At 41.6% G+C, this 23,660-nt stretch overlaps 1 protein-coding gene across 2 annotated transcripts; it reads left to right on the top strand.

Moving 5' to 3' along the window:
- Positions 1-2,561: 2,561 nt before the first annotated feature.
- tubgcp6 (tubulin gamma complex component 6) lies at positions 2,562-22,560 on the top strand. 2 transcript variants are annotated; one of them, XM_018754847.2, is made up of 26 exons: positions 2,562-2,648; positions 3,058-3,862; positions 5,360-5,523; positions 6,780-6,990; positions 7,103-7,264; positions 7,784-7,905; positions 7,990-8,053; positions 8,829-8,938; positions 9,362-9,453; positions 10,341-10,480; positions 10,613-10,762; positions 11,272-11,353; positions 11,447-11,535; positions 11,704-11,819; positions 12,405-12,543; positions 13,610-13,693; positions 13,815-14,279; positions 14,361-15,699; positions 17,037-17,204; positions 17,712-17,880; positions 18,772-18,913; positions 19,270-19,464; positions 19,565-19,697; positions 19,873-20,086; positions 21,684-21,877; positions 22,418-22,560. In XM_018754847.2, the coding sequence occupies exons 2-26, from the start codon at positions 3,062-3,064 to the stop codon at positions 22,507-22,509; spliced, it is 5,637 nt and encodes a 1,878-aa protein (XP_018610363.2). In that variant the 5' UTR covers positions 2,562-2,648; positions 3,058-3,061; the 3' UTR covers positions 22,510-22,560. The 2 variants fall into 2 exon arrangements, with proteins under 2 accessions (XP_018610363.2, XP_029108368.1); XM_029252535.1 differs by having other exon boundaries at positions 13,815-15,699.
- Positions 22,561-23,660: the final 1,100 nt, after the last annotated feature.

Below are 23,660 nucleotides of genomic sequence, written 5' to 3'. Positions count from 1 at the left end.
ATATTATTATATATTATTATATATATTATTGTATTTCTTCGTGGATGCAAGTATTCTGACGAGAATAAACTTTTTTTTATATACTTCTAGTTCTATGATATTATGATAGCTTTATAATACACGTGTACAGGTATGGTTTATTGTAATTATTTATTTGGTTTGTTGCTTCTTTATTGTATTACACACAACACATACAGGCAAATACGCTTAGCTGTAACACCGATTGCAGCTTTTTCATATGAGAGATTCAGTATAGTTAATTAACTGAGATTAATTAATGTACGCATAGTAAAAGTGGAGAGACTGGAGGATGACCACCAGAAAGCCTGGGAGAAGTCCATGGAGTAATGAGATGACAGGAAATAAGATAAGATAAATTTAATGTCGAGTGACTTTTGCACATGCAAAGAATTTGAGGTGGTGAATGTTCATTCTTATTAAACATAACACAGAACAACTTTTAAGTAGTAGAGCATGTATCAAGTAAAGTTTTTAAAAAAATAAGTACTGCACATATAGTACAATTTTTTTATTATTTAGAGGGATTATAGTTATTATTTATTTACAGGGATGTGTAACGGCATTTTTGAGTTGAATGTGAGCAGGTGTAGGAATATCAGGTTGTAATAAGTGAGACTGCAGTAAGTGGATCATTAGGATATAAAGTATGTTACCAATTCAAAGTCTCTACTGAGCCTGATGGCCCTTATTGCTACCTAGAAAGGAGGTCTTGGAACATAAAAATACAAAGAAATCAAACATTAAATAATAATTACAATAATAATAATAAAAATAAATTTACAGTACCAAAAAAACAGTAACCCGCAATTTGTTCTTAATCTGCGGAGGATTATTCTAGTTGCTGTTGCCTGGGAATGTAATCACATACTTGGGCGATGTTCTGAACTGCGTCATGTTGTCCACCTTGAGCAGTAGATGGGGGCCAGGGGCCAATCATAACTTCAGCATTATAGCTAAAGATGAACATTTTACTCCAGGCTTTATAAGGGTATGTTAGTTAAAAGATGTGTAGTAACTGGTGTAAATAATTTATCTTGAGGACAATTGTTTATAAATGGAGAGCAGTTCTGTCATAAACAGGGACTCGGCGGGTGTGAGCACTATAAACTGTGACCGTGGTCTCTGGCTGAAATCTGGATGCACGCCGTCCGTCAAATGTAGGAGACAGGACGTAAATTGTGTAGAGAAAAACCAAACCTCAAAGGTGAAAAATGTCAAAGTGCATCATCGTTCCCCCTATTTTCTAAAGACTGGCCAGTGCTGGCAAGTGTACATTTCTGCTCCACTTGTAGGAGCACGAGGAACACATATCCTCAGTCAAAATCCCATAAAATCTAAAATGTATAATGTTGATGTTTCATTAAATGTGACAGCTCTTTGCAAGGCATCACAGACAGAGATCTAATATCAGGTCCATCAAAGGGACTCAGACTTATGGTTTGATTTCTGTCTGTTGTGTGTCCTGAGTTTCTAAAGTGCAGGGCTGAATTAATGGTGCATAGACCTTTGGTGAAACGGAAAGTGACTGGGGAACAATGACTTTAAGTACCTTTTGTTGACATTTCACAGTGAACGGATCTAAGGCAGTCATAACAGAGAATGGGGGGGGGGGGGGGGGGGGGTGCAGTGAAATGTTTAATGTTCTTTCATGGTTTTTGTCACAAGATTTCAACTCCATCACCTTGACAGCAGAAGCCTCTTCTGGCTCAGCTCTTATTTAGTTTCCTGAAAGTTTGTTCTCAGTTCTTTTATACTTACTGATACCCCATCACTGTATTCTCTGGTGATTTCAGCTAAGATTGTCACTATTATCATTAGGAGTGGTGGGCAGCTACTAGTACTTGGATATGGATAGAAATAGTACGTAGAACACAAAATGTTTTTCAGTTTGAATAAAAATATCCCCACCTGCTCACATCTTCTTGTAATGAGCGATTTGTTTAAAGCAAAGGCTTTTTCATTCCAGTCAATTTAATTGGTTTCTTGATTTTCATATAGATTGATGTATATATGTATGTGTATACAACATTAAGAAATGGGTCTCGAGAAGAGTGGGTGCACATACTCTGCTCGTACAGAAAGTGGTTTGATAACCTTACAGCAGAAAAGTTAAATTAAAAAGTGCTTTGGCATACTAGCTGTAAATATGTCGTACATAAATATAGTTCGACACTATTTGAACCTAAAACAATATTTCTACACAGAGAAAGACACAACAAAACAACACCTCAGGTGACTTTACAGTAACCGTTAAGCTAGTAGCGGATTTATTAACTTCCTTTTCCGGTCTCATCAGCGACTTAAAGCGCGGGCATTGGGGGAACTTCCGTTTTTAATAACCACCAGCTCTGCCCAGATCAGGGCGTCACGAAGCGTAAACAGTCCTGTCATTGGATGATTGCATGTTCGTTCAGTTGACGGGCGGGTCATAGATGAATTACGCGTCACCGTTCTTCATTTAGCAGTAGCCAATCAACAAGCCATATTTCGAGTTCTGTCCAATGATATTGCAGAGTGGGTGGGCACAATGGAAGCGCAATGGCTGTTCCGTATCTGTCAATGAGCAGTTCGGCAACCCGCGTTTTCAAATAAAAATGGCAAAATAGGACGCTGCACTGAGTGTTCAGGTATTTTGGTTCATTTTATTTGTAGTTGTGTAAGTGTTACGCTGACGCAGCTGTTTAGCCTATGCGGACAAAAGCAAGTAGTGTGTATTTTTCTCAGAGAAGCGTGAGTCTCACTCATCTACTGTGCTGTTTATCAGACTGATGCATAGCTGAAAGTCAGTGCAGTGTAGGGGGTAGTTGGTAACGTAGTGGTTGGAGCTGAGGCCTTTGGACCCAAAGGAGGTTGCAGGTTTGAGTTTCACCTCCTGCTGTAGTACCCTAAAAAAATTATCTGGTAGATTACCCAACTGTATGGGTAAATAATTAAAAGAAGCTTAACAGTAAGTGGCTTTGAGAAAAGTGTCAGCTAAATGAAGTAATGTAAATGTGTATGCACATTATTTTTCTAATGATGGGATGCTCTTTGCAGAACCATGCACAGACACGGCAGTCTCGGCAGCAGCGATGCCATGAATGGCGGTGGTGGCAGCATCACGGAGCTGCTGGGAGCCTTGTGTGACACCTGTATTTCTGGGGTGTCGTGGAGAAAGAGGGCGGTGGGTGCCACCTCCCCAGACACAGTACGTCGGGCACTAAGGAGGCGAGCTTATGGGACTCTCCTGGCCAAGCTCTTCCAGCAAGAAAGTCCGAAAGCCCCATGTGCACGCAGTGCTGCGGCTACTGCGGCTGCCACACCCCCCAGGAACAAAGTGCTCATGATCTCCTTAGACCTACGACTTTCTGGATGTCAGGAGGAGGCTGAGAAACTGGAGGAGCTCTTGTGGAAGCTGGGTGATGGGCCAGCGTCAGGCTTGGGGGAACTTGACTCAGTGCTGGAGCTTCTCGTCCAGCTGGCTGGCTCTGTGCCCCCGCCTCCTGCATCCTTTAACCGGGACTACATGCGGAGGGAGCGACCTGTATTGCGGCGCCCGCCACTGACTGGGTACCACAGCAAGGAGCTGCAGCAGTTGGAGGCCCGTGCCTGGTCTCTGGTGTGCAGGGAGGAGTGGGGAGCACTGGGGGCTCAGCAGAGGACTCTGGGGTTGATGGATGGCCTCCCGGGGACAGGGCTTCCGACGCTGGGCCGCTGGTCTGATGGGGAGGATCGCTTTGAGAGGGAAACACGGCTGTCGCTGTTTGGAGCCCTGCAGAACACGCGCACCACAGACCTGGATATACGGCTCGATCTGCCTCCCGTGCCCAGCAACATTGAGGTCACTGGACTGGCAATACGAGTAAGAGAGCAGGAGTCCAGTAGTGTCTGTAAAATTACTGTGTTTTTACTGCTTGTGACATTTATATTTTATGATAGTCATATTTCAGTTTCAATGTAGATTTGTTTTCAAAAGCAATTTACAGAGCTTAAAATACCTTTTTTTGGGAACCTGCTTGTTGCTTTTTCATACTGTTTTTCCTGCTAAGTCAAATTTTATTTGCCGAAAATGTTATATAATGCTCTGATTTCTCACTGAAATACTTGTAAATGTATAAACTCAATATGAAATTCCTAATATTTTCATTTTAGCAGAAAACAAATCTGTGACTTCCTCCCAAGGTATAAAAATTGAGCTGAGTACTGACCCCTTTAATGTCCAAATCACTGTTGCCTAAATAACAGGGTCACAAAAATATTAAAGAAGCACTTGAGTCAGGTGCCCTTAGCTTCTGGGTTGAATATGTTTAGTGTAGCTGAAAATTAACAACAGTTCCATATTCTTAATAGAGAGTCTTACTATGCATAGATACTTAATTTCCACAAAGCAGCACATGACAGAATTTTACTCTCAAAATAATATATACTGTATATCAGCGGTGTAAGAAACATGACATACTATCAATACATCTGTGACAAAGATAATTACACTGGTGTAATACATTGATGCAAATATTCATCTAAATTCAAAACATGTATGTGTGAAGGAGAGAATCCTCAACACTGAGTGTCCGAATGTGTTAAGTGAGTCTGAGCACCTAGAAGAGTTTGCTATGTAGCAGTAGGAAAGAAGGCAAGATTATAGAGAGCTGGGGCACGTTATGGACTTCATGAGAGCATTCTGAAATATCTTAGAGGCACTTTTAAATAACTTCTATAAGACATATATTTTGATGGGAGGATATAGTGTATTTTACACCTTTGAATGTAATTGTTTCCAGCTTTGTGTAATTTTAAGAACACTTACAACGGGGCTTTTGTCTGAGGAGATGGGTACAGGTTGAGATTTAGACTTATAAATTTAGCTAATGCTTTTCTTGAAAGCATTTTATAATGTTAAGATACTTACAATTATTTACCCAGTTATACAGGTGAGTAATTTTACTGGAGCTATTTGGATTAAGTGCCTTGTTCTAGGGTACTACAGCTGGGGTTCAATCCTGCAACTTTTGGGATCCAAGGTAGCAGCTCTAACTATTACACTACCAGCTGCCCCCTAGATAAAGTATTAAACTCTCAAATGCCTTCAGTGCCACTGAAGTTGAGTACATCTGTCAGTCTGTGCAGAAGCCCTTGTCTATGGAGGTGCTAATGCTGTATTTCTCAGTAGAGCAATAGTAGAGAGGGCAATACCTGATTGCTGTCATGAATCCTGTACACAGGTGTGAAACTTGCAGTTAATCTTCCCCTGTTCCTGCTGTAAATGCTCATTAAATTATTACATTTTATATTTTCAACAAGTTTAATATGAACCTAGTGCTCAGGATGAAGTTTTTTTTCTTTGTTCTGTTTTGACCAGGTTCCCCCTGCTTTCGACCAGTCTGAAGATGAGGGCTTCCAGTCAGCCTCAAATCTAACCCCAGATTCACAGTCAGAACCCAGTCCCAGTCCAGAAGTTGATGTTTGGGAGGCCCTGCGGAACTTTGAGCCCAGCTGGCGCCGCTGCTGGGAAAACGTTGGCTGGTAAATATGTCTTTGCAGCAGTAGTAACAGCAGGTCACAGCAACATAAAACCAGAAACAGCAACGTAATATTAGGAATACATCCACGTATACTGATAAAGCTGCAATGTTTAAAAGATGGGCTCAAGAGTCAGTCTCTAAGAAATCCACTGTCCAAAAGAGTGGTCAGAATTTTTATGATTTATCATACAAATTAAATGTAAATTTTTTTTTTCTAGCAGAAGAAAATTGATCCCTTGGGTCACCTATATACTGTTTTTACAGCGAGAGCTTCAGCTATAGACTAAAATAATAAAATATTAATGATTTAATAAATATAAAGCAAAAAAAATGTGCACAGGACCTGATAAGTTTTAAATACACTGTTGTGCAGGCTGATTTTTCATTTAACTTCAGAACGTTTGAACATAAATCCTGCTACAGGTAGTCCTCGACTTATAACGTACTGTATTTGACTTTGACAGCTGTCCCATCAACTTTATATGATGTATGATAACATTGTCTGGCTGCACTGCTTTTAGTGATTACATTTTGTTTACAAAAATGTTTATTTCCAGAATATTTTGGTTGTGATTGCATTCAAGTTATTTTTTTTACCATGGCAAGTAAGCAAGAAAGTGAATATCTGGTGGTGTAGAGAAGAGAAAGAGGAAAGATTTGGAAAAGAAAGTGAAAATAGTTCATCATGAAAATGTAATTATAATACTGTTTTTTTTTTTTATAATTCTGTTAGTATTATTGTAACAAATAATACGAGTAGTTATTGTAAAAAAATGTAGTAAAGCTCTTTATCCAGTGTAACATTGACCTTTGTTAAATGTTTATATTTTTGGTATTTTCGGATTTGCGGCTTTATGTAATTTATTTAGTAATATTTTAGTTTAGTTAAAGTACAGTTAATTTTTGACTTAAGTTGTTGGAACAGAACCCTGATGTAAGTCGAGAACTACCTGTACTTTTAATGATATAAAATCCAAGGTAGTCCTTTTAAATAGAAATGCAAATGATTTCACTGTAAAACAAAATTGTCATCCTAAAACGACAAGAACTAGATCATGTGATCCAGTGAAGAAAAAACAGAGAGATATCAAAACCTGAAGTCCAGAACCAAGCTAAAACAGAATCTTTGCCAACCCTGCCCCAGACATCTTTTTTTTTTTTTTATTGTGCAGTAGTCCTTCAAAATGTTGTAAATCCATAGAAACCACTACTCTTCTGTTCCTTTATCATGCGCTACCCCCCTCCGCTGGGGCTCAGGCCTCCTGGGAAAAAGGAGGATCCCTATCTGACAGAAGCGGGCCGGGAGGCGTTTGATCACCTGTACCGGCTGCGGGAGGGTGAGATGAGGGTTGTGTGCTCAGACAACTCCGCCTTACCACCCACGCCTCAACACTCCCAGAAGCAGCTTGTGGCCGACTTCCTTAATGTCCTGATTGGTGTGACATCTGACACGTTTCTGCTGAACCAGGTGATCTTCTTCCCCCATGCAAATAGTCTGTTTGGCTTTTCCTTTTCGAAAATAAATTCATGATGTGTTGAATACATGTGTCTCTTTGTTAGTACCTGTGTTTGTGTTACAGGTTTCTGTACAGTTTGAGGTGCGCCCAGGTGTGTGTGTTTCAGGTGCCTCACCGGAGAGCATCTCGCGCCTGCTGGCGGAGCTGGCTCAGTACGGCACACACTACCTGAGGCTAAGCCGCTTCTCCCTGCAGAGTGCTCACCAGCGAGGCCTGGTCTTCCAGGTAGTCCCCTTACTTTAGTTTTCTCTTAAAAAACTGAGATGTAAGACCTTCTGCAATTTAAATCACATTAAAATGACATGTTATTACATTTTTTTAAATAAAAAATATGTAGGCTCTAAAGCTTTATATTCAGTCGAAGTTGCTGACCAATTCATCGCATATACAATGTTTGTAATTTTCTGGTTACTTTAGAAGTTCTTTGTCTGCCAGTCAATATGGAGCAGTGAAGAAAATACAGTTAAAAATAAACTGGAAAATGTGGAATAATTTAACTGTTCATAACACAATGAGCCAGTGTGTACAGGAGTTGCTTTTATTTTACCTTGCATACAGTAGGTGGTTTGGGAATATCATCTATGCTGTAGAGACCCACAATCACCTATATACCCTTCTTATTAGCATTTATATATCATTTTAAACATAATTGCTCCAAATTTCCATCAAGTTCTATCTCTGCATTCATTTCCTAGATCCTGTGATTCCAACTTTTTCTTAAAGAATGTGAATATCACTTCCTAGGCCTTCACAGGGGGATTGCGAAGGTACCTTCAGTACTACCGTGCCTGTGTGCTCAGCACCCCACCCAGCCTCAGCCTGCTCACCATTGGCTTCCTGTTTCGGAAGCTCGGCCGGCAGCTCAGGTGAGGGAGCCCATGTGGTGGTGGTTCACTGATGTATAAACATTCCTCGCCATGAATGATCGTTATTGGCCGATGGCTTTGCAGGTACCTGTCAGAGCTGTGCTGTGTGGATGGGAATGCTGCTGTGGGCCAGACACCTTTCCCCGTGGTGAGTACTTACACCTGCTGGTACAGAAGAAACAGGATAGACATAGTGTAAATAGCCTACCAGTAGTCATCTATATCAAATACAGAATTACTGTAGCTGATGTGTTCTCCAGAGTGACTTACAGTGATTTACTCATAGACCTGAGTCATTTTTTACTGAAGGAATTTAGGGTAAGCACCCCGTATAAGGATGCTGCAGCAGGAGGTGGGATTCAAACCTGGATGCTTCAAGTGCAGGGCAGCAGCTATAATTACTACACCACCTGCTGCTTCAACACTTGCTACCTACCTTTTACATTTAGTCATTTAGCAAAAGCTTTTCTCCAAAGTGATGTACATCTCACATCATGTCATATTCATATTTTTGCTTGCTAGCAAATGTAAAGAAAAAGTAACTTGAATGGAATCACAAACAGTAAATTGTAAATGTAACTCAATTTCTTGCAGATGACTGAGTCAGTAAGAAATATGGTACCTTGCAGCAGTGTGGCCAGCTAATTTGGTCATACAGCAGATGGACCAGTCATCATTAGATGTTACAATCAAACACTGGGACTAAAAATAATTATAATGAGGTTAAAGGGACGGCTGTTGTAAGTCTAGGACCACCTGTATTATTTTTGTTTACTGTTTAATTCATTTTACTGTACCAGGAAGTGTTAAATTAGCAATTTTTTTTTTTTTACTTTCGTTGTTCCCATATGCGCTGCAACCAGTCATGTAAAGAAAGCTCAGTACTGGTGATGGAGTAGTAGCTGTTCCTTGCCTTCCTGCAGGGTGTCAGATTGCTCTCCTACCTGTACAACGAGGCACTGAGCAATTGCAGCAATGAAAACTACCCTGTGCTGCTGTCTCTGCTGAAGAGCAGCTGTGAGCCTTACACACGGTCAGTTATACTTCCTTCTTCATTCCATAATGGGCATTTACATTTAGCAGACATTTTCATCCAGGTCATCTGTATGTCAGCATAATCAGGTGAATAGAGCATTAATTGAAATACCACCAAAGTAGATTAGGTGAAGTTAGGTAAAGTCATTTTAGGGCATTTTTACTCCAGCCTTACCTCATAGGGGACCCATACTAATAATATGACATAGCCAATGATTTGTAGAACACTACTAAAATATTGTATTTGTAGCAATAAACTGAAATTTCCTATGATCCAAGTAATTCCTTACATGCATTGTTTATTGTATATTCTTGAGTAATTACAGTGTTGCCTTGTCTGTTATACATCCTCACTGTTCCATGTACATTTTGGAGGGTGTCTTTAAATGGGTGTGTGTGTTGCTCCCCCTGATGGCTGCAGGTTTGTATCGGACTGGGTCTACAGTGGGGTCTTTCGAGATGTTTACAAAGAGTTCATGATCCAGGTCAATGAGGACTACCTCAGCTACCGAGGTGAGAGCAGCACTCTACGCACAGATTATTGGTTTTATTGTATCCTTTAAGCTTGGACTGCATATTAGTAAAATATTGATCTTCTTCAACTGAACAATATACTTTCATTTATTTAAATTGAGATGTCTTCCCATGTTGTGTTTATGCAGCAAGGTACAAGTCATTGTATATTGATGATCAGCCAAACAAAAATTGACTATAATAGTGTAATTGAATATTTAGTTTGTTTTAAAGTGTATTTTCTTCACTTGTCTGATTTAGAAATTTTGTTAAATTTGTCATTTTCATTTCCGGATCTCATCATTAGTTGGTAGTAAAGAGCTCAGAAACACCGTAGGAGGGCAGGCCACTTTCATTCAACTCGCTTCCGGTTTTTATGTCTCCTGTATAGTTTTTGTGAGTGGTGGTGATAAGTAACAAAATTATTGATGTTGCATGTGTTTATGGAATAAATAATTAAACTCTAGGTCTTAAATATGAAATTTTGACAAAATATATGTATTTTTGATTGATTTCAAATAACTTTTAATATTAACTTTGAGATACATTAATTGTAATGTAGTTGTGTCCCAGTGAATAAATCAAGGTATGTTTCTATTATTCTTTTATTGACTGTAAAGTCAATAAAGGAAACAAAGTGGTCAAATGCTGGCAAAAGTTGCACATGTTGCTTCAAGATAATTTAAAGCAAAAAGCATTCTGACGTGTTTATAGAACCTAACCCGTGAATCAAGGGATGTCTGTTAAGCTTTTCACAGTTGTGTAGTGGTTGGATTATGAATAAATAGTTAGAACAGCCTTCTGGACCCAGTTGTGTTTGTAAGTTGATCACAGTTCCTAATACTATTTTAATTCATGTTGGATTGTCTCCGGTAATTTTTTTCTAGATAAACACTTCTGGGTGCAAGGGTACACTCTGATCTCACAGGATGTTGAAGAATGTGTCCCAGTCTTCCTGCGACACATTGCCAACGATGTCTATGTCTGTGGGAAGACCATCAATTTGCTGAAGATCTGCTGTCCTCAAGTTAGTCCCCACAGAATTGAGAAACACCCTGTTCATCCTGATATTTTGGATTGGTACAGTATTATGTTAACGTTGTTATGAATTATTTTGCTCTCTCCTTTGCTCCCACCTGCTGCCATTCCCTTTCTTCAGCATTATATCTGCTGGTCTGAGTTGCCTGTGCCCCGCATTGCCGTGACCTTCTCAATGCAGGAAGTAGAGGAAATTGAGCGCGACTGCGCTGTGTACCGTGGCCGCATGGAGAGGATTGCCAAACACAGCGCCCTCAGCAGAGAGGAGCAGGTACAGTGTGGTTAAATCAATTAATAACAATAACATTGAATCTGCTGTATTAGTTGTGTTTTATATACTTTCAGGATTGTCAGTGTGATACATACTAGGATGTGTATAGTTTGCTTTGTTGTGGAAGAAGTGTGATACGTTAATAAAGTAAAAGCAGCCAGGTTGACACCACTGAGCCACAAAAAAATTTGAGTTTGAAACACCATATTTGCGTCTCTGTCCCACAATGTCCGATGCAAGCAGTTGTGCCGTTGCAGAGAACAGAATACCTGTTATGGAAGCAAAATGACTGCATAATGGGGAAAAATGCTGTTGTATAGAATAATAAACCCGTTGTTTGTAAAAAGGGCATATATTTGTGCAGGATCCCGTTATGCAGGTGAGTGTACTGCATTCTAGACCTAATACCCCCTGTGTAAGTCAAGGTACATCTCTGAATAAGGCCTGCAGCCTTGTTGATGCCAGCCAGTAAGAAAAATGATTGACAAACTCCTTCCCCTTTACCCCAGATCCTGCACACAGAGCAAGCCCGACAGGAGCTTATTTCCCATGTCAGGGAGTCCACAGCGAAAACCCTGGAAACCATACGAGGTATAAATGTTGCGACCATGCTGAAACTGGGTGTCTGGCTGCACATCGGGTGTAACCGTATAACCAGTCCTTCTTGATGGGTTTGGCCTACAGGACGCCAGGTGTCCCAGCGCCTGGCCCAAGAAGCCAAAAAGAGGGAGCGCTTTGAGGAGATAAAACACCACCTGGAGCAGGAGCGAGAGGTAAAACTGAGGACTGTTGGCACAAATAAGTCTGTCACTGATCTGATCAATAGTTTGGAATACATGTGTTGGCATTAAGAGTCAGTATTAGATAAAGTACCATTGAATAATATGAAAGGATATGGTCATGGATCTTTGAAACCTATATGGCTGTGTGGTCCATTGCAGTGGCGTAGTGCAGCAAAGCGTAAGGAACAGGAAGATGACTTCAGCTTTGCCCGAGAACTGCGGGACAGGGAGAAGAGGCTTCGGGCCCTGGAGGAGCAACTGGAGCGCAGAACCAAGTTAGTCCAACTGACTAAACAGCTGGGTGAATACAGTCTAGTCAATACTGGATAGCAGGCGCCGTAGTGCTAACATATGCCACCTTCCAAAAGAAAAACCCCGGAATAATCGCAGTGGAGTGTAGAATCACATCGGGAGAACACGTTAACAAGTGTTTGACCTTAAATACTAACCATGTGTCTCATTTGCTGCAGAGGACAATGAAAGTGGAGACAGGAAAAGGACTGATTCGTAAAAAAAATTGTTTCTCAGTATTTGGTCACTCTTAGTTTGCATCAAAAAGTCTTCTAGACAGATACGTCTGTTTACTTGTCGGGCTGTTTTGAAGAAATCTCAAGGTGACCCTCCCCCTCCCCCACAGTGCAATTTGAGTTTATATTCTGAGTGTGATTTGACCACTAATGGTGACAAGGGGAAATGCAGCCCTTTTTTTGCTCTGCAAAGGAAATTTTAGAAAATCGAGTGGTGAAGAAAATGCAATAAAATTTGTAAGATGGTTGTTCATTACATGAGGTATAAACATATCCTTAGGTAACATTTACCTATATGTGAAGTAAATGTATTGTCTTGTACTTTTTCTGTAGGAAAGAGCTCATTGCCCAATATAGTCGTATGTCAGAGGAGGCAACACGAAGGGAGAGGCGCGCAGTTTGGAGGGTGCAGAGACTACAACTGAACGAGGCCAGGACTCAGTTTCTAGAGGAGGACCAGCGGCTCATTCAGGTCACTATGGGTGTTGGATGTGTGGTTTCAGGTGTTAGACTAATTCAGGCTCTGCTTCCTTGAAGTGCTTACAGACATCCTTCAGATTCTGTCTTGAATATGTAGTAAAGGGCACCCTGCTTAAGTCTGTCAGTGAGTCAGTCTATCCAGAACTGAAAGGTAATTTCCATTCTCTTTGTTTTATCATTTTACATTTTAAACTGATGGATAAGGCTTTCCTTTGCTTTTTCAACTTCTTTTAGCAATTTCTTTAAAGATTTTTGGCTTTATGACTCAGTAGTGTGATAGGTCATGGATTTACACTTTGATAAAAATTCAGAAGATTTCTGAGACATCCTTGAGAGTTTCCCATGTCTACAGGACAACTAAGAAGTCCAGGGGAAGCTACACCATTTCTTGAGGGCTGCTTGCCTTGCGTGGTGTTCGATGTCTCCAAGGCTTATTTTTTTAATAAGATGAATCCCATGCTGACAGAGGATGATGTCCATCTGCCGTGACGATCAAGGCGTTCCATGCCGAGTCAGGGATCCAAGATGCCATTTACCAACATTATAATTACTTGTTAAACACTGGCTTACAAATTGTTATTTTCTAGAATGCCCAGGAGGGGTGGGCTACCACTGGCCCGTGGACCCCCAGAGGTTTTTTCTCCCTCAACTTTCAGTTGGGAGTTTTTGTTCCTTTCCCCGGTGGCCAGTAGGTATACTTATAGCTCTATAATAAGTTCTTCATTATGGTAGCCATTAGTTGACCGTCTTCTTTGTTTGTATCTGTTTTTCTTGCCTTATGTCTGTGTTAAAGCGCTCTGTGTCACTGCGTGAGAAGAGCACTCTATAAAGAAGAAAAAAATAATAAATAATAATAATAATAGAAATTTCTATTTTTCATACTGTGTTTTTCATGTGTAAATTGATTGCTGTTTATGCAAATTTTAGGATACAAATTAAATGTTTTTATGTGTGAATTCTCATAACCTGACTCTTCATTATGTGGAGTAAAACTGCATACTAACTATGAGGGTGATTTCAGAATTTTCAGCCTGTTAATGTTAAAATTCTTTTTTCAGGTCCTCCTGAAGATGTATCCTCTAGGACGAGGTAGAAAGCTACTCGAATACCCACCTCCATCAGTGACACCACAGGGATCCCAGGTCAGTATTGGTGGCCAAGAGTCAGAATTAGTTGCCATTACCCTTGTTTTGGTGTTCATATCTGCATGAAGTCCTCACAAAGCGTACTTGTTGAGTGTCTTACTCCTCCATTTTTGTGAAGGTACCAGAAGCTCCTACTGCTGTGTATGATGGACTCCAGAACACCCAAGACAGGTTACCTGCAACCAGCTCTCTCCCTCCACCCTCTCTTCCACCTCTTCACAACACTTCAATCTGTAGCAGAACCTCAGATTCTCACATCTTGGACCAGCTGGACCTCTCATGCTTTGAACCAAAATCCCCCAGACTTTCAGGAAGTGGTCAAGTGGACAGAGCCTTGCAAGATATTGGGTCTGAACTTTCAGAGGGCAATAATACTTCAGTAAAAGATGACTATGACTTCAGTGCTCCATACAGCCCTCTGCAGGACAGTGTAGCTCGAGCTCGATGGGGTCCCACTGTCCAGCCAGGTTTCACCTGTCTTGCAGAGCAGAGCAGAGACCCTCAGATTCAGGGATCTGAGCATCTGTCCCCAAAAGCTGAATCTGAGAATGTACCAGGTCTACAGACTCAATCCAGTGAGGAGGTGAGATTGGATAATAGTATAGATTTCCAGCCCAGTGGCACATTGCAGGAGTCTAAGCTACAGGAGTCTTTACCTGAACAGGGGGCTGTGAATACAGGAGATGGAGAAGAGCCAGCACTCAAAGCTTCACTATTGGGAGTGCAGCTAGAGGCCCCCTTGGATGTCTCCATAACAGTGGGAGACCCAGCTGAAGTTGAACAAGTCCCTGTCCTCAGCACCCATGTCAAATCTGTTTTGCGTGAAGAAGCTGCTAGCACTTCACCCAGTGCTAATGGAACTACTCCAGGCAAGAGTGTTGAAGAAGAAACAGTTGATTCAACATCTTCATGCCCCATTTTGAACCAGCACAGTGACTCCTCAGACTGCATAACCATGGAGAATAGAATACTGAGCATGGAGACACCAGGTCCTGGGGTTGAATGTGTGGATTTAGGGGCTAGAGTGAACCAGACACCATTTCCTGGTAGCAGTCATGGTCATGCCGCAGATTCATTCCTGATAGTTGGGTGTGTAGTTTCTGGGACGGAACCAATCCAAAAAGTACTTCCTAATAGAAGGTATGGTAATGCCTCAGATTCTACCCTGGAGGTTGGGTGTATTGTTTCTGGAACTGAACCAGTCCAGAAGTCACTTCCTGGTAGTAGCTATGGTCATGCCTCAGATTCTACCCTGGAGGTTGGGTGTATTGTTTCTGGAACTGAACCAGTCCAGAAGTCACTTCCTGGTAGTAGCTATGGTCATGCCTCAGATTCTACCCTGGAGGTTGGGTGTATTGTTTCTGGAACTGAACCAGTCCAGAAGTCACTTCCTGGTAGTAGCTATGGTCATGCCTCAGATTCTACCCTGGAGCCTGGATGTGTGTTTTCTGGAACTGAACCAGTCCAGAAGTCACTTCCTGGTAGTAGCTATGGTCATGCCTCAGATTCTACCCTGGAGCCTGGATGTGTGTTTTCTGGGACAGAACCAGTCCAAAAACCACTTCCCGGTAGCAGCTATGGTCATGCCTCAGATTCGACCCTGGGGGTTGGGTGTGTGGTTTCTGGAACGGAACCAGTCCAAAGGCCACTTCCCGGTAGCAGCTATGGTCATGCCTCAGATTCGACCCTGGGGGTTGGGTGTGTGGTTTCTGGAACAGAACCAGTCCAAAAGCCACTTCCTGGTAGCAGTTATGGTCATGCCTCAGATTCGACCCTGGGTGTTGGATGTGTGGTTTCAGTAAGTCTAATTCAGGCTCCACTTCATGGAAATGCTTACAGAAATTCATCAGATTCTGCCTTGGGTATGGGGCGTATAGGGAAGGGCACTCTTCTTAACTCCCTCACTGAGTCTGAGACCTCAGACACAACTACCCAGAAGCCCCCAGAAGACCAGGTGCATGAGGAGAGCAGTGGGAACCAGGAAGCCAAGGACCAGGTATTTGGTAAGGCTTCAAGTAGTTTAATCTAGTCTCAAACTCAATCTCAGGATCAAAATTTCATATGCCTAGTATCCACACCAGTTTCACTTAGAGAAGGTGAAGATTTGACTTGACTTGTCTTTTGTTGTTAAAGCAAACTTAAGCATTCTATTTTTTACAGTACATATATCAGTAGTCCATAATGGTATATAGCGCTATGAAAAAGTATTTGCACATTTGTAATTTTCTTTGTTTTAAAGTTTTTTTTTTTTCCATAGTAGTTTTGATCAGCTCCTTTGGTCAGTTCCAGTAGGATATGATTGGAGCCTGAGAGAGGAAAAAAGACACAGCCTAATCAGCCTAATTAATGGGGTATTTAGAGTCAGCTATCTGAATAAAATCAGGCTCAATTCTAGCATCCCTGTCCAATATAATTTTCAGCTACTCAAAGTCTTACCAGCAGAAGCCAAGTTAGCAGAAAAGAGGCGCATCATGCCACTTGTAAAAGATATTTCAGATTTTGCTAAGCTAAAGCAGTTCTGCATTGAGCAGTGGGTCAAAATTGCTCCACAGTGATGAGACCCTGGTCAACAGCTACAGGAAGTGTTTAGTTGCAGTTACAGCAGCTAAAGGTGCACAACCAGTTTTTAACTGTGAAGGAGAAATTTTGTTTTCACACCTATGATATTTCATTATCTTCCACACAAAGGAAAGGACATAACAGTAGTGGTATCACTTTTTTTCTGTCTCAGGCTCTGTTGATAGATTATTACAACTGAAAAAAACACACACACACACACTTTCTGAACCGCTTGTCCCAGACGGGGTCGCGGGGAACCGGAGCCTACCCGGCAACACAGGGCGTAAGGCCGGAGGGGGAGGGGACACACCCAGGATGGGACGCCAGTCCGCCGCAAGGCACCCCAAGCGGGACTCGAACCCCAGACCCACTGGAGAGCAGGACCTGGTCCAACCCACTGCGCCACCACGCCCCCCCTCTGAAAAAAACATTTGATCAAAAATGTCAAAAAGCTTCAAAAACTGAAAATTTGAAATAGGCAAATTTATTTTCACAGCAGTGTAGATAAGGATTTTCATGTAAAACATGCAAATGAAAACATACATAATATAGTTTAATCTATGGACACAGTTACCATGGTAGGTACCATTGCCTTTATTTAAATTTTAAATTTCTGTTTTAACATATTTATTGTATTTCTGTAATAAGCCTTAAAATTGTCAAAAAAATTAGTCCAGCTGCTGATTAGTTTCAAGCAAACTAACGATATAGAAAACAGCTAATTTAAGATAGATGTAAGAAGGATTTTAAGAGTGTGTGTGTGTGTATTGCTGGATGGCAGGGTCTGAAGCTGGGACCCCTGATGAAGCCAGGGACCTGATGGAGAGCAGCTCTGCTTGGGTAAAGGCTTCTGGCATCCAGCCTGGGGACAGAACTGAGCAGGACTATCTTCATTCCCTGGCAGCGCAGTATGAGGTGGAGCAGTACCAGGATGACTACAGAATCCTCAGTGAGTCTCAGACTGGAGTCACTCTCCATGTCTGGAATATATAAAATGTCTATTCATCATTCAGAGATCACTCAGGTTTCAGCAGTTGCTTCTCCAGCCAAGATTGTGGATAAGGAGGGGACCTAATCCATCATATGCCATCACATAATACTTCACCAAGTCACATGCAAGGAATGGTTTAATTTTTTTAATACCAAAAAGTAATATAACACTAATAAGATAGAACTGTTATGAAGATGACACTACTTAAACAGTTTACATAGACTGTTATATGTTATGTGTCTGCAGTCCACAATGTTAGATGATGTTTGTGGTTTCTATGGCTTACCTGTAATTCAGCGTTACACCACATCTACAAGTTTACACGACAAAGTACTAGTCCACGTTTTTAGACCATATCTAAGTTTTACGTGTCAGTAGTTAGTGGTGTTAGACCATGACTGAGATTTACCAGTGATGTGTAGTGTAAGAACGTCTCTCTCTCTCTCCCTCCCTCCCTCCCCCTAGCGGCAGCCCCAGATTCCCAGCTCCTCCAGCAGGTGACACGGGGTCCCTATGGGTTCCCAGGGTCTGGAGGCATGCGTGATGCCACTGACACTACAGCTGTGCAGCTTAGTGAGATGGTCTCTCTTCCAGTGTTGATCAAGCACTCTGTCACGACACCTCTTTCCACACAGTGCGTTCCCATTTATTTGACTTTCTCTATTTCTGTGTATATGCAAGCCTTCATGCAGCTAATTTTTTCATCTTTGTTTACTTCATGAATATGTACGTATGTAGCATATCATAATTTGCTAATTACTGTGCATGAAAGTTAGTGCCACATGTGAGTTTTACATGCATATAGAGTGTTGAAGTACACTGGATCCTCAACTTACGAATGTGACTGGGCTTAGAACTCTGACCACACTTCAAATTGTTCATAGATCTAACCACGACAATAAATCACAATAAATGAAAGCATAATCCCTTGATTTATTCATAGGTTAGGTTCTGTTAAAAACAATTGTCAGAGCTGTTAACTTTAACGTTGCTTCAAGTTAAAGATGTCTGCTTTAAAATGAGTGAAAATAGAAAATATTTCATATAGAAAATCACCTCTTCAGTGTTTTGTGTTCTGCTTTATACATGGAAGCCATTGCTGTATTTCTCCAGCATATCAGGCAGCATGGGAGAATCAAGCAGTGGAGTAGAGAATGAGGAGTAAGATAGAGAGGAACAGAAGATGGCATGGAGAGAACATATTGAAAAGTGTTTAACCATACCAACTATCTATCTCATTTGAGACTCAGGATACAAAAAAATGGCAATGAGGATGGGACTTTTTTTTATTAAGTTAAAAAAAACTGGGAAATATTTATATTTTCAAAAATTCAAAACTTGAATGTTTGTAACGAGGTACCAGTGTACATTGTACAAATGTCCAGCTCATTGTCACTTAAGATGTTGCCTCCTTTCCTTGTGTCTTGACACAGACTGATATATTGTATTTCAGTAATTCCTGCATGCTTTAGTGTTTCTGTATCACTGCAGGAAGGTCTTAGCTGCCATGTGTATTTGCATGCAGTGTGTCTCTTGTGAACAAAGCTGTGGTGGACTATTTCTTCGTGGAGCTCGGGGTGGAGAAGCACTTTGAGGCGCTCAGGCACTTCCTGTTGATGGAGGATGGGGAGTTTGCTCAGTCACTCAGTGACTTGCTCTTTGAGAAGGTGAGTTTGTCTTAAGATGGCCAGGACCACAGCAGGTTTATGTTACACTAATTCATATGGTATAATGTACAGTATAATGTGACTGCAGATGTCTGCACTTACATTGAAAGTTGATAAACAGGTTTCCTCTGCACTTAAAAATGATAAGTTGTAACAATTTAATAATTGCTGTCATGTTAGCAGATGTCAGGTGTCCTGAGCATTAGGTATAGTTTTGCTGTGGAATTTTTTAATACAAAATTTTGTTTGTGCAAATATGACTTTGAGGAAATATGGCCAGTTTAATTTCTGTTCTTTTTACCTGTATGTTTGTAAGTAATTGAACCCCCTCTTATAAACACGCCTTCCTTCTGCAGTTGGCTAGTGGTCAAACCCCTGGGGAGCTCCTGACTCCACTGGTGCTCAACTCCATTCTCAGCAAGGCCCTGCAGTACAGCCTGCATGGGGGTGGAGCTCTGGCTGCTAACTTCACCTTTGCTTTGCGCTTCCTCCCAGAGCGCTTCCACCCTCATGCTCCAGATGTGCTGCAGTGCTTAGAGTTGCGCTACAAGGTGAGAGGCTGGTATGTAAACACCCTAGTATGGCTGGAGGCTTCCACAAGTTCTCTGCTCATCAAATTCTAGCTGATTCTCTTGATTCTCTGCCTGGCAGGTGGACTGGCCCTTGAACATAGTCATCACCGACAACTGCATGAACAAGTACAACCGTCTTTTCTCCTTCCTGCTGCAGCTGAAGCACATGGTATGGACACTGCGGGATGTCTGGTTCCACTTGAAGAGAGCTGGTAGGTACATCCTGGCTTCCCTGCTGGGATAGTTTCTTCTCCTCTACCTCCCTGTCCATGAGTGGGTTTGATCTTGTATGTTCTAGTGTTCGTGAACACTTTAACGGGTGCTAAGCTCTTGGATCCCCATGCTGGAGAACACATGATGACCGTGCTCCCTTTCTCTGTCTTCCAGCTCTGGTGAAGGGTGCGAGCCACTCAACACAGTTCCGCCAGCTGCAGCTCTACCGACACGAAATGCAGCACTTTGTGAAAGTGATTCAGGGCTACATTGCCAACCAGATCCTGCAGGTGTCCTGGAGTGAGTTCATCCATAAACTAGGCAACGTGAGCGACCTAGATTCCATCCACCACACCCATGCAGACTATCTCAACAGGGCCATCTTCAGGTAAGTTGGAGATTCTGCATTGAAGGAGGAAATGGGCATGAATTGCATACAGGAGAAGACTGTTAGGGTGCCTGTACGGTACTGTGCAAAAGTCTTAGGCACTTAGATGTTTCACAAAAATATTTGTTTTAGATGGTTATTTAATGTTTTCTGCATTAGTGTCAATGGGAAAGGGCATATTTTAGATTTCCAAGCATTTCTTTTGCAAAAAGTTAACAGTATTACAATAAGGGTTTTGCATGTCATTAAAGAAAGAAGGTACACACAGTGTCTGAAACCTTTTGTCCTGAGCGGGGTTGCGGCGAACCGGAGCCTAACCCAGCAACGCAGGGCGCAAGGCCGGAGGGGGAGGGGACACACCCAGGACGGGATGCCAGTCCATCGCAAGGCACCCCAAGCAGGACTCTACCTCCAGACCCACCAGAGAGCGGGACCTGGCCAAGCTCGCTGCGGCCCTGCTCGGGACAAGTGGTTGTTGACGATGGATGGTTACTAAGCTTTGCAGGAAGTTTATTAAGAGCATTAATTTTGGAAGCATTCTCACTTTACAGTTTTTTTCCCCCCCAAGTGCCTAAAACTTTCGCACAGTACAATACATCTCACGCTGGGGTTTCATGACAAGGACCCGTCATCAGCCCACTCATTCTAAATTAAAAATTGTATAAGACTTTGGTATATTTTCACTATTTCCAGTTTACACATTATTTGTTAAAATCTTAATACAGAATAATAAAAATACAGTACAGTATTTTCGTGCTATACTGTTACTTTGAGTTTTATTTTGAAGTCTACTGTCTTCCCCTTTTTCTTTTCAGCACTACCAGGAAACTCACTTTATTGCTTACTAGTTATTTTAAATAACTTTCTTGAAGGAAATGAACGAGTTTTGTAAACAAGGCACTGACTGAGACCCAAATGATAACATGGTGATTCATTGTTTAAGCTTTGTAATACATGAACCTATAATACTGACAATATTTTTAAATACACACACACACATTTTCAGAACCGCTTGTCCCATACGGGGTCACGGGGAGCCGGAGCCTAACCCGGCAACTCAGGGCGTAAGGCTGGAGGGGGAGGGGACACACCCAGGACGGGACGCCAGTCCGTCGCAAGGCACCCCAAGCGGGACTCGAACCCCAGACCCACCGGAGAGCAGGACTGTGGTCCAACCCACTGCGCCACCGCACCCCCTTATTTTTAAATATAGTAATGGAGAAAATAAATGAGCAAAAAAGTATTTAGTCACAATTCCTCTTTGCTATTGGCCTGGAACCTTCCTCAAAATAATTTTTTTCTGAATTACTAGTGGATTGAAACCATTTTCAATGGCAACTATGGGTCAAAATTTTCGTTAATTTAAGTTAACATGTGATGATAGCAATGGAAATAACTGAGGTGATAAACACACTAATACTTCAATGGTTCTAAGATGCCATAAATTATAAGATGCATCCCAATTTTCATGTCTTAAAACTTGACGAAATGTGCATATTGGAGGTGATCAAACACAGTAAGAACAATGAAAACCTATGAGTTTTCAGAATTCAAAGAACAAAAATCGCAAGACTCTGTTCCTCCCTCCCTTTCACAGGGGGTTGCTGACAGAGAAGGCCGCTCCAGTCATGAACATCATCCACAGCATCTTCAGCCTGATTCTCAAGTTCCGAGCTCAGCTAATCGCGCAGCCCTGGAGCAGTCAGCAGGGCGAGACGGTGCACCCCAGCTTTGTGGCCATGCAGCAGTCCTACAACACCTTCAAGTACTACTCCCACTTCCTCTTCAAAGGTGAGGGGCTCCCATCTGCTCTTCACACTCTCAAAATATAGGAGTCAATAATGAAAACCGATTTTGTTCTAGAACCTTTCTGGGCTGTTTTGGTCCATCGCATGTTTTTTTAAAACTTAATTGGGTGTGTGATGTTACAAGTTTTCGTCCATTTTTGATGGCAGGAAAAAATTTTGCTGTGATCAGATATTGGGGGTTAGTTGCCTTTCAGTGAATGCAGTGAAGTGAAATGATTTTGTAGTCAACAGTGCTGTGGCATGAGTTTAGTAAAAGTGTATCTCTTAAACATTTCTACCCTCCAGAGAATCCTTTTACTGTAGCTACTAAAAGAGAATTTTATTTATTTCCTCATACTGAACAATATGGTTAGAACCTTCCTTGAGTTTTTTACCTTAGCTCCTTAGGGTTAGGGTGTCAATCCCTAACTGTAACCCAGACCCAAAAATGGAAAAATCCCTTTCAAAACATTTCAATGCAGTGCCATTCTCTCTCTCTCTCTCTCTCTCTCTCTCTCTGTATCCCCCTCCCCTCTCTTTCCAGTTGTCACAAAGCTTGTTAACAGGGGTTACCAGCCTCACCTAGAGGACTTTCTGCTTCGCATCAACTTCAACAACTATTACAAAGACTCATAAACAACTTGTCAGCCATCAGTGTCTGGAATGACTAATAAAGTGTAAAGTGCACTCCTGTTTCTGTAGTTTTTACATAAATGGGTTTATGTTCAAACTCAGTGCTTAAGCACTGGAAACTCTCAAGTGTCAACCAGCACTGCAGTGTTGAAATTCTCAGCCAGTGCACCTAGTTCTGGGGTTGAAATTCTCAGCTAGTCTAGAACAGTTCCAGCATTTAGACACTGTCCTGTGCTGTGTGACTGACATCCTTCCATTGGTATCCAAACCTAATTTGTTCCAGAAAATCCAAAAAAGCAATTCACAATTTTTTCCCCATGAAAAACCTTTTAACACAAGTCAACTTAAAAATGACCTTAAACATTAGCATTTCTTCCTTATTATTCTTGTATTAGAAAGAAGGATCACTTGACACACTAGTTGTACCTTTTATGAAGTTTAATAAGGTGCTACAGTTGATGTAGTTTGATGTGACTCAAATGGGTCTAATATGGGCATTCATATGACCATTAATGATGTCATTGCAGCCTTATTATTGTTTATTCTTCCACTGAGGCTCACCGGTTTATCTTGTCAGAGATGTTTTACATCAGGTTTGTTTGCACTTGTGATTGTGTTTTATTGAAATTTAACTTTGTACAGACACTGTTCTTCATCAAAAAACTAGTTTCTCCAGCAATCCATTGAACAGAGTAAATTTTTTTATTAAACACCACTGGATAACTTTGACATTTACATTTATTTAGCAGAGATGAATCCCAGTATAAAATCACACTAATTGCACACTAGTAGGACCAGAGAGGGATGTGGTGGTGCAGCGGGTTTGGCCTGTGCCTGTTCTCTGGTGGGTCTGGGGTTCGAGTCTTGCTTGGGGTGCCCTGCAGTGGACTGGCGTCTTGTCCTGGGTGTGTCCCCTCCCCCTCTAGCCTTGTGCCCTGTGTTGCCGGGTAGGCTCCGGTTTGCCATGATCCCGCTTGGAATGAGCGGTTTCAGATAGTGTGTGTGTACTAGGACCAGCTGAACAGGAACCTGGAAATTATGCCAAAATAAAATATTTTCTGTCTGATCACTTCTGAAATTTAAAACTGAAGTACTACCGAACATTAATAATTTCATATGATTATGCTAACTACATATAGACAGCCTGATTTCAA

This window comes from Scleropages formosus, chromosome 5 (genome assembly GCF_900964775.1).
Source record: "Scleropages formosus chromosome 5, fSclFor1.1, whole genome shotgun sequence".
NCBI lineage: Eukaryota > Metazoa > Chordata > Actinopteri > Osteoglossiformes > Osteoglossidae > Scleropages > Scleropages formosus.
Note: the sequence above shows the minus strand (reverse complement) of the source record. Positions and strands in the feature narration are given on the sequence as shown.